A 13,788-nucleotide genomic window follows, 5' to 3' on the forward strand; every position below is an offset into this window, starting at 1 on the left:
GTTCTAAAAGCTTCCTCTTCAAAATAAGTTGAGGGTGAAGTTTTAGTGTTGTAGGCTACTGTGTATTCAGAGAGACCTCCATTAGTGTTTGCTTTGCTTCCATAGACTCTTTAGTATAGCGCAGAAATACCCCTCTGGTATAAGGTCGGTTTATATACTAGGATTCTCTTTGCCAACTGTCACCGAAGCTGTCTTTTCTTTTCTTTTTTTTCTTCAGTTATCTTCCAGTATATGAGCGTCACAACAGCACATAATTCATCAAAGGTCCTTGTTATTCTTATCCTAATTTATCCCAAAACGCTTGTCTGAGAATATTACTCATCCTCGGGACTTCCCCCCCAACCCCTCCACATAATCTTCCTTTGAGCCCCATTTCTTGCCGCGCATATTTGTGCACTGACGCGTACACAATCGTTGTCGTCCTTGGCTGCGTGCGCTTGTCCAAGCATCCACGCAGATGCTCCATGTAGGATCCAGACGCCCACTCATAACTGATACTCTGCCAAGTAGCCAGGCGCGTTCAAGAGCCCCGGCATTCCTAACAGTCACTGTCACCCGGATCTAACCCCCGAATCCCCCCACCGCTGCCCCAAATGCAATAAATTACCGCTGACCCCAAATGGGGTTAACAGCAGTGTCAGCAACCCAAAACCTATATTGAATCATTAGCAATTGGCCTTGCTCTTTGGATATTGAATTAAATGTTTTTTGTTTGTTTTGTTATTTATGATTTGTCATTCAGAACTATTGTAGAATTAAAATGAGTCATTATGCTTAATGTTTGACGGTTCATTCAACTCAGTTGTCACCATGGGCTTATTAGTGGTATAATGCGCTCACTTGGAACAATATAGGATATATTAAATTCATATGCCAAGGGTATACAGGAGTCAGTTTACATCTTATTAGGGTCACTGTATCTATCCATCCATCCACTTCTAGACCACTTGATGTATTAGGGAAACAAGTGAGCTGAATTTAGATCTGGGGTGAGGGGTATGGATGTGTGGTTTGATTCCTTTGGAGTCGTCAGCAATCAATCGTTTAGTATATAAATTAACCATCACATTCTCACCCATGGACATTTAGAGTTAAACTCCATACAAGAAGCTGCTTTTCAAAACCATAAACATTAGAACTGTGCTAACCACAAGATTAGCCACAAATGAACCCCTTACTGGAATCCAGTTACACTAAGTGCTTGGGTTTTTCTGAGGCCAGATGTTACTATATGTTTTCTCAACGGTAAAGGTTAAGGACAATGCAGTATTAGGGGGTCTTCCAGTGACCTTTTCCCTATGTAGTGTTCATTTAAAAAAAAATTTTTTTTTAAAAAAGCATACTGAAATAAATCCATATACCATTTAGATTCATGTCAGAGTTGTTGTTTGTGGTGCATGTTTTTGTATGTTTGTTTCAGACAGTGTAAGCCGTGATTCTATATTTTACCCTTACAAAACAACACATTGCCATCGTGTTTTTGAGACTTTTTACTTAAATACACATCAGACATTAAAAAAAAAAAAATGACATTGTAAACATTGGACATAGTTAGTTTGCCTGGATCAACCAGGACAAACCACAATAATTTACACAAAGAATATATGCAGCATGTGATGACAATGTCATCACTGGCAAATATACAAAGACATATTGATAACCGATTTCTGCCATTTAAACCACAATAAGGTCATCTTCTCTCAATGTTTGCCCAGTTCGAATGCTGCACTGGTGAAGTGTTGAATGGTTCTTTGAAGGGTGTCCAGCATCCGGAAGTACCATTTCAATCAGTCTTTTGCACAACATACACAAGTTGTCTGCCTTGTGTTGTTGTGGTGCTATATGCACAACATGACTCCAGTGTTACCACCTTAAAGTCACTTTTTTTTTTTTTTTCAAAGTCTTTAAAATGCCTCCATCTTGCTTGTGGGCATCAGCTGACAGCCGCTGCTCACATGGGTCAGGACTTTCTGTTTGAGCTGGGCCACCTGGTCCCGGAGCACCGACGCTGTGTTGGACAGGCCCGCGTTGTCGCTCTTCAAACCTTTCACCTTCTCCTCCAGGCGAGCGATACGCTCCAGTTTGCGCCGCCGGCACTTGGTCGCAGCCAGTCGGTTCCTCAGCCTCTTGCGCTCCGCCTTGATCCTCTCCTGGGTCTCCAGGTCGATAGGCGACATGGGAGGCGAGCCGTCGCTGCTCAGGAGGTCCGGGACGGTTTGCGGTTCCTCTTTGAGCGCGACGAGCCGCTGCGGATGAAGCCCTGACCCCGGGTGGGGGTTCTGGAAAGCGCCGTGCGCGGAGGTCTGCGCGTGGTTTTGCGCGTGAGGCGGCAGGTAGCTGATGGTAGCTGTGGGGTAGCTGGAGGCGGACGAAGAGAGGCCGTTGTTCGGGCAGTAGGCGTTCAGCGTGGTGTAGATGGGAGGCTCGGGTTGCAGTCCAGAGCCGAACACGCTGGGGGCCGCCGGCGAGCATGTGGTAACTCCGCTGGCGCATATGGAGGACGCCGAATGAGGCATTTGGTTCATCTTGTGCAGCTCGTCCAAGGCTTTCACGAACCCCTCGGCGAAGCCCTCCTGCTCATCGGTGATGCCGCGATTGTAGAAGTACTGCCCCGGGGTCGGAGTGGTGATGACACCGTTACTGTTTTGGATGATGAGCCTCTCGAGCTCTGGGGACGCGAGCTTCAGGGTCCCAACGTCCTGCTGCCCCCCCTGGTACGGGTCCGTGTCGGCCCTCAGGTGCGATTTCAGGTTGCGATAGGGCTCTGTCAAGTTCAAATTCATATTCTGCTTTAGCAGCTTGTAGTCGTGCATGGCGACGTCTGAGTGGCCGTAAGCCGACAGAAAAGAGTCATCATGATAAAAAGGCTGTTCCATCTTTGTGGACATAAAGTCGGGAAGGTAAGCTTACCGGCTGCTTTTTGAAACAGTCTCAACAAATGTCAAGAGTCAGCAGAGAACGAGCATCAATTCGTCCTGTCAACAGTGTCCCAACATCGACTGAAAAATGAGTGAGAGTCCAACAAGTCAAGACAAACGCGCTCCTCTGAGTCTGATTGCTGATTTATTCGCGCGCTTGATAAGTCCAAAAAAACTTGCCAACTCCCGTGACGACGTGTATGCGTTGCTGCGTGTGAAGGTGTGTTCAGTCGGCTTCATAGTGCCCATTTTATATAGACATGGACACACGCTTGCAGCCAGGCAGTTTCTATGTTCTGATTGGCCAGTTTACCCGGAGACCACGCCCCCGCAAGTGACGCAGATGCCGGGAAGAAGCGACTGTAAATAAGCCTGTAGGCAAGACAGCACTCAGCGGAGGCATGTCTGCGGACACTTTCGTCATAAATACAGACCGTTTACTTTATTTATAACTTTAATTTAACAGTTCGGATGTTTAATATAGCTCTTTTGACAAATGAAGTGGTGGTAGAATTATACACAATTCCATTTAGACTCTTTTTATTACAAAAATGCATCAGTTTTAAATGCAGTGCCATATAATAGCGTTTTATAGGTTTAGTTTACATGTTTTGTTGTTTGAATGACACGAATTATATGAATGTTCACTAATAAGCCCGAGTGATGCGTTGAAATCCTGTCGCCTTCTGTGGAGGAAGTCCTCATACCTAATATGGGCATGAATGACGTAGTAGTTCCCCTCCGGGAGAACCGGGAACCCACTCCCACTAGCGGACTGCATTCCTGCTTTTGTGCCATCCATGTGCTTCTCTGGAAGGGACTTTCTGGATCAGAGGGAGGGGAAAAGGCTCGGATATCAGTTATGTTTACTGAGCGTGAGGAATTCAGTAGTTTAGAACAACAGGAATGGCGGAATTATTGCAAAGTGATTGAATGCCAGGGAAATGCGGAATTGTTTGATCTTACATAGTTTTGTTTGTTTGTTTGTTTGTTTGTTTGTTTGTTTGTTTGTTTGTTTGTTTTGGTACCAATATGATCCGTCGCATTATGGATTACGTTCTGTCATGTAATTACATATTTTATTTATTCTTCAGCCCAAACTGAAAATGGTTACATCTCACATAATCATTTCCTTGATATTGCATATTTCATATAAAAGGTAACTCACTGTGTTTCACATAATTAAAATATTAATATTTAAAAACATTTACAAAGGAATTCCAGATATTTATAAAATTATTTAATTATTTATAAAAATTACTAACAGAACGTATAGCACACAAAAAATGTTTACTTTCTAATTGTATTTATTTATTTATTTGTTTATTTATTTAGAAATGTTTTAAAATATTTTTATTATATTCATACATATGGGGGAACAGTTTTTAGGCTGGACTTAAAAGCATTTTCACTTAGGACTGACTTCACTTCTGTTGGCAGCATGTTCCATTTGCATGCAACATACAGAAACAGCTAAATGCTGATTCACCATATTTGCTTTCAACTCTGGACACCACTAATTGACCCGAGTCTGGGTTTTCATTCAATTAACATGATATTCAGTTAGCATTTCATTAATGTAGTCAGGACGTAAACCATTCAGTGATGAATAGACCAGGAGCAGATTATTTTTTTATTTTTTTTTCTAATCGATTCTACAGCTGACTGACACAACTGACACACCTTGGCCACCCAGGATCAGTACAAGCAAGAAGCATTGAACAACAGACTCAGTAAGCTGCAGTGTGATTAAAGGGGAAGTCAACATTAAGCATTTCTTGACAATAATATGTGACCTCCCTGCATGATCTTATGATTAATATTCTGTTTGTGGAATATGAGTTATGCAGCAAATCCAGCCATTTTTATCGATCTCGGGGGTGGCCATTTTGCCACTTGCTGAGGATGACATCACAGTTGCTCAGGGATTAGGCCATGACCAATCACAGCTCACCTGTTTTCTGAAACTGAGTTGTGATTAGGCACCACTCACTGTCTTTAAGTTTTGCACAAGGCTTTGCTGTACTGGAATTCTGTCAGCACTTAGGCTGATGTTAAAAGTATCAAGAAGATTTAACAACACTTCCTCCAACAATATGCCCTTTTGTACTATGTAAACAAGCCCACCTAAGAAGCAATGTCTTTGTCCTTTTGATCTGTTTCACTAAGATAACATTTGGTTCTGCCCCACTGGCAGAGTAGTTGCAGTTGACTTTTTCTGCGCACAAAGCAAAGAGAAAGTAAAGTGTACCTGTCTTGGCTGTTGAGAAGGGAATCATTGTCTGGTCTTTGTGATTCGTGAAACACCCACACAAATGCAGGCAAATGCCCCCATCGATGTAGATTGTATCCGCGTTCAGACAAAACAAGTTAAGTAGGATGCTTTGCTCCGGCTCCTGCGAAATCGAGGAATTCATCTCAGTTCTTGTTCTGCTGTCAGCAGCACATCAATCGCAAATCACTTGTTTACACATGTCAGATGAGACAATGTCAAGTCACTTTTTTGTATCGGAATTTAATAAATAAACATAATTTTGTGCATGTTCAATCATTAGTGCACATGTCTGGAAATTGGTTTCAGGAACACACCATTTCTTAACTTTGAGTATTATTCCAAATAACGTAACCATTATTTACATTTCAATGTTTTAGCATTTCAAAAGAGCCTAAATGTACAGTTGTATAATAAAATTGCGAAGAGCACCTAGTAGTTCTTTCCATCCGTTAAGGAACACCTGTCCAACATTGCAGTAAGCAGCAATTAAGCTGAGGAATAATTTGTAACCTTCTTAGACTGATGATTGCATGATGTGGCACTTGTTTCAAATCACTTACACATTGCTGGACACGATTCAGAACTCCAGTGGCCCTAAAAGGTAAAAAGAGCTCAAAGCTGGGCTGGTGGGCCAAGAAACCTCCAAGAAGACTAGTAGTTAGGGGTTGCAAATACTTGACTCACCACAGGCGCTGACAACCCACGTTAAGGCTGTGCCAATAAATAAAGCCTAGCATAATCTGTATGATAATGCAAAACTTGTACGAGCACTACACACTCTATAAACAGTAACTTGAGCTCTGATGTACAATAGCTCCATCAATATTGTAGAGCCACTATGTGGATGATCGAGTGTCACCATGATGCTGGCCAGAGTTGGGGACTTGAGTCATTGCAACTTGGACTCTTGTCAACTCGAGTCACTGTTTTGATGACTTGCGACTTGACAAATATATAAAAGAGCTGAGAACAGAGTTGGTCTTTGGAGTTAAAGACTCTAACTTGATTTGACTTGAGACATGATGACTTGACAGTTTGGTTTAAAGAAAACATGAACAGTTAACCAACTGTTCTATTTTTACTTTTTTAGCTTGATATAATATGAAAGTTCAGGGTCACTAATGTTCAGATATTGAATCTTGAGCCACGTACCGGTACATAAAAAGAGGACACTGACAAAAACAGTAATAATAAATGTAAATATTTGCAAAGGGGATTTCAATAATAAAAAAATAAAAAAGCAAATTGAATATGGGTTAAAAATGAAGTAAATGTCATATAATAATAATAATAATAATAATAATAATAATAATAATAATAATAATAATAATTAGGGGTGTTAAAAAAATCGATTCGGCAATATATCACGAAACTACAGCATGCAATTCTCAAATCAATTCAATAGGGAGCCGAATTGATTTTTTAACATCCATTTTTGATGGAAAAATATTGGAGAAAAAAAAAAAGTCTAACTTTCACACCTTAAGCATGGAAGAATGTTATATTAATGGAACATTAAACCTTAATATTTTATTTCAATGCTGTTCTAACATGTAAAAATGTTACAACCTATTTGTTAAATACAGTGGCTCAAAGTTATAAAACTGAAGTTTCAGTTCAATAAATAATAAATTTTCATACAAATCTTACAGTATACATGTATAGGTTTACTGAATGGTATTTTCTAAATTTGAATTAAAAAAATTGCAACAATCGATTTGTAAATTCACATCGGGATTAATCGTATTGAATCGAATCGTGACCTATGAATCGTGATACGGATCGAATCGTCAGGTACGAGGCAATTCACACCCCTAATAATAATAATAATAATAATAATAATAATAATAATAATAATAATAATAATAATAAATTAAATAAATCAAAGTTTAAAAGGAAGTAAAATCAAGTTAAAACATATGCAGTATTCCTACATGGAATAAAACATGGCATTAAAATCAAGTAAATTTAAGTTAAACACAGTACATAGTATTAATATGAGTTTCAAAAAATAATTCATGAATAAATTGTAATAATTAAAACTACACTTGAGAACTTTTTGAGGTTGGACGGTCCCTGGCACATCACAAGTGAGAAGGGACATATTACATTGGGACTGGCAACCCATTTCATAAAACAAACCACTGCAGCCACAAACCCTTTGGACATACAACATGAAGAACGGTTTTGTTTTCCTTTTTTGTTCTTTAGCCAGGTGGCTCATTCCAAGTGATATGTCAGCACGGTCGCCATGTTGGATGTGGCCATTGTATTAACCATAAAATTGCCAAATAATAGTTAATCAAAATCAAAACTTCACTTCACTTTGCCCAACACAATCCAGCTGTGACATATCACATCATAAATACGGTTCCCAACAAATCATGCAACTGACTCGCTATGGCGACCCCTGTTGGGACAAACTGAAAGTTGCAGCAGCAACTGTCAGATTTAAACTTTCCGAATAACTCATTAACTCGCGTCCATTTTGACTGAAGGAACCCCCTTCGTTCCCGGCTGTTTTACTGGATTTTGACTGATTTTGCAAGTCCCAGAGAATATTGTGCTCTGTATAATAACATGGAACATACCAAAAGAAAGAGTAGAGTCTCTTCTTTCATCGGGAATAAAAAGTATATTTGTATCTGTTTCCGTTATGCAGCAGTTAGCATTAGATATAGCTATTTTTCATCATCATTCACAAACCTGTTGAAAACATTGGGGAAAAAAGCTTGTTGCAACATGGCCCTGGTTGATCTCTTATACTCTGCTGCTACCTGCTGGCCGTTTTTTTTAATAACTACCATTGTTTTAAGAGACCTCTTCAGGTCAGAGGCTGCATCAAAGCCTTCTGTATGCTTGAGCATAAAAAACTTATTATTACGTCTGGGACCGTGGAAATATTTTAAAATAGAACGTTTTTGGGAGCAAATGAGATAAAAGCAGGGCCTCCATCTCCATGTTTGTTTAACCTTTGCTGTTGTAGTTTTGGCAGTTAGACAAAGCCTGTTACCATGTTTAGACCTGGTAGGCGTCCTCCCAATAAAACAGAGGTTAACAAAATCATACAGCTGATAACCGTATTCTTGACAAAACTTTGAAAGCTGAAGCCTATTTTTTCCCCCTCTCCATGATTGATAATAACGACGTGAAGAAAATTGTCTGGTATTCACCAAGACTATTTTAATTCTATTCCTCCTTGCCAGTCTCCATGGGAATATGGATAAACAAAGAAAAACAACACACTTCCTGGCAGTGTTATGCATCCACTTTGCCACCTCCCTTATAACTGCTATTCTCTGTGCAGCTGTTCGTTTCTGCTGCTGCTCCACTCTCTGCTGGGGTTGAGGTTTTATTCAGCATTGCGGTAGAGGTTGACCACAGTCCCAGTGACATTTTGGCAAAGCACATTATATGCTCCAGAGTGGCGAGTGTTTACGGGAACACTCACGCAGTGGCATCTTGCCTTCATGCCAAATGTTAGTCAAAACGCTCGCATTACCTAAGCTGTGTGAGAAACAAATGAGTGAACGCAGAGGCAGATGTATACGGTGTGGATTCATGACTAGGGCTGTTTGTGTCCAGAAACAACACAGTAGTGCTTCAAATTCAACTCTAAACATTGACATGTGGCGAATGTTTGGAACACTTCACTTATCAGGTTTCAACTTTTTGTGAAAACAAAAATGTGTCTGACGTCTTAGTCACCTCTTGATTAGTCACATCTCTGTTTAGACTGTTTAGATTTAGAGATGCTCTCTATACACAAGTATAGAAAATGCTCCGAGTTCCGCTTTCTTTGTCTGCAGACATGGTTTGTTGTTCCTCCGAGATTTTGTTTTGATGTTTTTGTGTTTGTGCATTTTTTTTTATTTGTTTTTGTGGGCTTGAGGGGTATTCAAGAAGGTTCAAGGCAAGATGAGCTGCTTGGCAACAGATTTGCTTGTAAGAGTGAGGATCACATGGATGACTGCCAAAAACAATTGAATGTTACCTGGGCCTTTCCTGCGTGAGCATGGGAACAGCAAGCCCCGAAGCTGGAAAGAAGCCTTTTACGCTAGATTAATCAAAACGTACTTGTACTGTACGTGACCTCGAAAGGCACATGACTTTGGGTGGAGTATTCGTCAGTGTTATCTTTACCACATGTTCAAATCTGAACAAAGGGAGGAGAAAAATATTGATTTATTAAAATGATTAACAGCAAAAGTATCTTTTGTCTCCCTGCTGTCATTTCTCATCAGAAAAAATGTGGACTGTGCATTTAATGTGTGACTCCCAAAAAAATAGGAATAATGTATACTGGAATATTTATATGCAGACAAAATATTTTATAAATTTAATCCAAACTTAGCTCATCTTTTTTTTTTTTTTTTTTTTTTTTTTTTTTTTTTTTTTTTTTTCATTTTTTTTTTTTTTTTTTTTTTTTTTTTCGTATTTTTTTTTTTGAAGAGCTCAGAATTGTTCATTCGGTAGTCTTACCGATTCAACGTCTTGTCATCATTGCTCTTTTCCTTTTTTTTTTTTTTTTTTTTTTTTTTTTTTTTTTTTTTTGTGTGTGTGTATGTGTGCGTGCGTTTGCGTGCGTGCGTTTGCGTGCGTGCGTGCGTTTGCGTGTGTGCGTTTGCGTGCGTTTGCGTGCGTGCGTGCAAATACGTATAAATTTATACTCATTCATTCACCTAAAACCTTATAAATATCCCATTACCCTTCGCCTTAACCAGGTACTTCAGAATCTTGCCAGAGTCGTGAGATTTAAATGGTCAGGAGACCAGAGAAAAGGTCAGAAAAAAAAGAAATAAAGAGAAAAGAAAGGTAAATCAAAGTGACATCCAGCACCGACCAAACACTTCCTGCCTTCCCCATGATTACAAAATCAAAGTCTTACGCCAACCCCGGAAGCCTCTAAATTCCAGCAAATTTAGCGAGATCTCAAGAGCCCAGAGGAAAAACTAAAGAGAGGAAGGAGGGAAGGATCGATAAGGCAGAGTGAGATCAATAGAAGCCAGTACATCCAATCCATCAAAGTGAAGTCCAGCACCAACAAGACCCCTCCTGCGTGGTTACAAAACCGGAGTCTTATGCCAACCCCAGAAACCTCATACTTCTAATAAATTAAGATCTCAAGTGACCAGAGGAAAAACTAAAGAGAGGAAGGAGGGAAGGATAGATAAAGAAAAGTGAGAACCACAGACACCAGCACCAACTGATTCAAGGGGCTGTGGGAGGGAGAGGGTACTTCTGTTGAGTTTCAGTAGATGCTGGTGCGATGGATCTGGCATGCATAAGGACCACCACCAAAGAAAGAAGCCGTCAACCGCGGTCCAGCAAAGCGAGCACCCCCCCCCCCCGGAATCCCCAGGCCGCGGCAGCACCAAGGCCACCCCCACGCCACCTGAGCTCATCTTAATAAAAAAAATAACACTGTTTGGACATTCTTAAAAAAATAATCATAAAATAAAATATTGGCCTTTAATTATCGGTCTGAAAAAAAAAGTGGTATCGTACTCACACACTGTGAACCAGGCAAACAGTTTATCTGTGAGCTGTTGATGATGTGAGGAGTGATCAAAACATTACATTATTTACATTATGTTGTTAAAATTTTTTATACCACAACACTTCAACCTGACTCACTATACAGTAATCTGCTCGCATGTGGGAGGTACTCGCATGTAAGGCAAGTAAGTTTATTTGCATAGCGCATTTCATACACAAGGCAACTTAATGTGCTTTTCACAAGGAAAGACAACACATAAGCATCAACAAACACAATAGTTAACATTCAGAGGAAGAAGAGTAAATAAAAGTAGGTTACAAAATTTACTAAAAGAACATACAATGACAATCAGCAAACTTGAAAACATTTAGCGTAAGGAAGTTTAAAAATAATGATAAAAAATAATGCTTAAAAGAAAATAAAGCTGTTTAAAAGTCCTTAATCAAAGGTATAAGGAAAAAGCAAAGTTTTTAACCTGAATTTAAAAAAAATTTACACTTGGGGCTGACTTCACTTCTGTTGGCAGCTTATTCCATATGTGTACAGCATAATAGCTAAATGCAGCTTCACCATGTTTGCTTCGAACTCTATGTTCCACTAGTTGGCCCAAGTCTGTAGGAGTGTTTAATTCCCTCATGATTGTATTGTGCCATATTTTGCTTAATGCATAAAATGTATGAACTTAAAAGGAGAAATAGACTCATTAAAGAATGATCTAACAACTGAAGATGACCTCTAAATTTGTATTACAAGCATTCGCCAGTATGATAACATTCACTTCTGTTATAGGTAAGCCTGCTGTCGACACATACATGCATACGTGCATCTTCTGTTTCCTTTCACATTATGGTGTATTTTGACTTTTATTAGGTGCTATGTCCATTGATATAAATCATTGGTGATGTGACGTTAGAGGCGAGGAACTCCGGGTTGCTTTGGAGGAGATTCCCGAGATGCGCCCTAGCAGTTCGGCTCAAAGCACGCCCTAGAGTTACAATGTATATTACTTACTAATTATTTTTTTTCTTACTAATTAATGTAATATGTATATGAACTTCTACTACAATTTAAACCTTTCTGCTACTGGGAATTGAACTTATAGAGCCGAAGCAGGTTATTTTTGGAGAAAACTCAAAATTTATATTTTTGTGCTCAAAACTAATCTGCGTGACATATGCCTGATTTTGTGAAGACATTTTCTTTTTTAGATTAACATTATATTAGTATATTTTTCAAAGTATATTATCATCACATAACCAAAAATGCCATGGATATGGAAAACAAGAACAAGAACAATATCTAACAAGCCTACGAACGTTGCTATGAATCAAAAAGGGTGCAGAGAATTCTTGTCGCTAGTAGCAGTGAGCAAGGAACAATCCGTGTCAGGAGTCCTTTTCAAGTCCACTAATTGTTTAGGTAATGCACCACAGGTGTGGTGCTGGAGGAAACGCCCACTCACACGACTGGGGAGGAGAAAAACAAACAGCACTGAGAGCAGGATCATGACATACACAGTCGACATTGAGGGATTGAGTGCCTTGCTCAAGGGATGATTCAATCTTCTGAAGGAAGTTTTCACAACCATTTAGACCAGTGGTTCTCAACCTTTTTTCAATGATTTACCAGTGGTGAAATATTTTTTCAAGTAACCAACCAGCGCAAAGCATATTTGGTTGGGTGGGGGGCAATGAGACTTAAAACCGAGTGCATTGCCATCATTGTCTGATTCATTAAACCTTGGAACTTCATTGGCACAGTGGTCTCCCTTCTTTCTACTATTTGGTAATCAAGATATATAACTAAGAAATAAATAAAGAATGAAATTAATTAAAAGTAAAATATCTTCCTTAGGTATCATAGTAAAGATCGGTTCTCAATAAGAAATCATTAACTTTTTTTTTTTTTTTTTAATTCTCAAATGATTGATGGTGATGCGAGGTGGCATATGACCATTCTGGTTTGAGGAGACTAGATTTTTAGGCCAATGAAACTGTATACTGATTCTAACATTCATTTTGTGATCTTATATTCTCCTGAAATATTTACATAGTTTAATAATTATTTTTTTAAATGATTTTTGCATGGATGCTACTTTTTATTTTGCTTTTTTGTTTTTAAATCTCGTGTACCCCCTGGAGTTATTTCACGTACCCCCAGTTGAGAACCACTGATTTAGACAATGTTCATTTATTTTTTTCCTCATTCCCAATCTCATCAATTCTTGCCAAATCACACTTTTTTTATATTGTTTTTGTTTTTGCCCTCATGGATCTTGTGTTTAACAAAGCAAGCCTTCACAGTGAGGTGCTTGTGTTGGAGATTGAGCTCTCCTCACCTCCTCCACTCAAACTGTCCCATTGTGCCTCGCCACCTCTGCACACAAGTCATCTTTTGTCCCAGCCGTGCAGGCAGCAGTGCGCCTGTCGTCTGCTTCTTCGCGACGTTGAGCCCTTTCCCTTCATCAAGAAGACTCCGTCCATGTGAGTCAGAGCTGCGCAGGCACAACCGAGGCCAGCCGGAGGTCAAAGCTCCAAGCTCACGCCTCGCTTCAGTCTCTCCCCCTGACCTTCGCAACTCCAGCAAACACCCACTCAGCAGAAAAGAGCAGCGGGTTATAGAGGGGCGAGCTGGTGGGCAAGGGGAAAGAGAAAGACATGCTCAGTCTTGATGAGGTTTGTTTGCGAAGTGCCCTCTTGACGGAAAGGCTGACTCCTTCATTTAGACATAATGGGGCCTCTCAAGCGTGCACTGTGTTGGTTAGTCCCCTTTGCGAATATGGTCATTTTATTGTCAGGACTATTAATAGAGCCATCTATCATCATTGACATCATCACTCCGCATGATGCTGTGGTGTATACCGACCGTATTAACCCGCAACCGCCGGCTATCGAATCTATCAAAGGTCAGCCGCCAAAAACCTCATTCACTCTTCATGTGGCATTCATTTGAAGTTCATGAGGTCTCCAATTTGAGATGCTCCGCTGACTTCAAGTCTGGCATGCGTTAGTAGCACGTGATGGCGACAAATATGATTATTTTTGGCTTCGCAAGCTGCCTCAGTATTTTAAGGAATGGAAATTAAGGTTGACCTA

General features: G+C 39.8%; 1 protein-coding gene across 1 annotated transcript; it reads right to left on the reverse strand.

Annotated features, from left to right (window-relative positions):
• Positions 1 to 1,472: 1,472 nt before the first annotated feature.
• Positions 1,473 to 3,147, reverse strand: junbb (JunB proto-oncogene, AP-1 transcription factor subunit b). The gene has a single exon (XM_077500504.1). The coding sequence runs from the start codon at positions 2,886 to 2,888 to the stop codon at positions 1,905 to 1,907; it is 984 nt and encodes a 327-aa protein (XP_077356630.1). The 5' UTR covers positions 2,889 to 3,147; the 3' UTR covers positions 1,473 to 1,904.
• Between the last annotated feature and the right edge of the window lie 10,641 nt (positions 3,148 to 13,788).

This window comes from Festucalex cinctus, chromosome 1 (genome assembly GCF_051991245.1).
Source record: "Festucalex cinctus isolate MCC-2025b chromosome 1, RoL_Fcin_1.0, whole genome shotgun sequence".
Taxonomy (NCBI): Eukaryota; Metazoa; Chordata; class Actinopteri; order Syngnathiformes; family Syngnathidae; genus Festucalex; species Festucalex cinctus.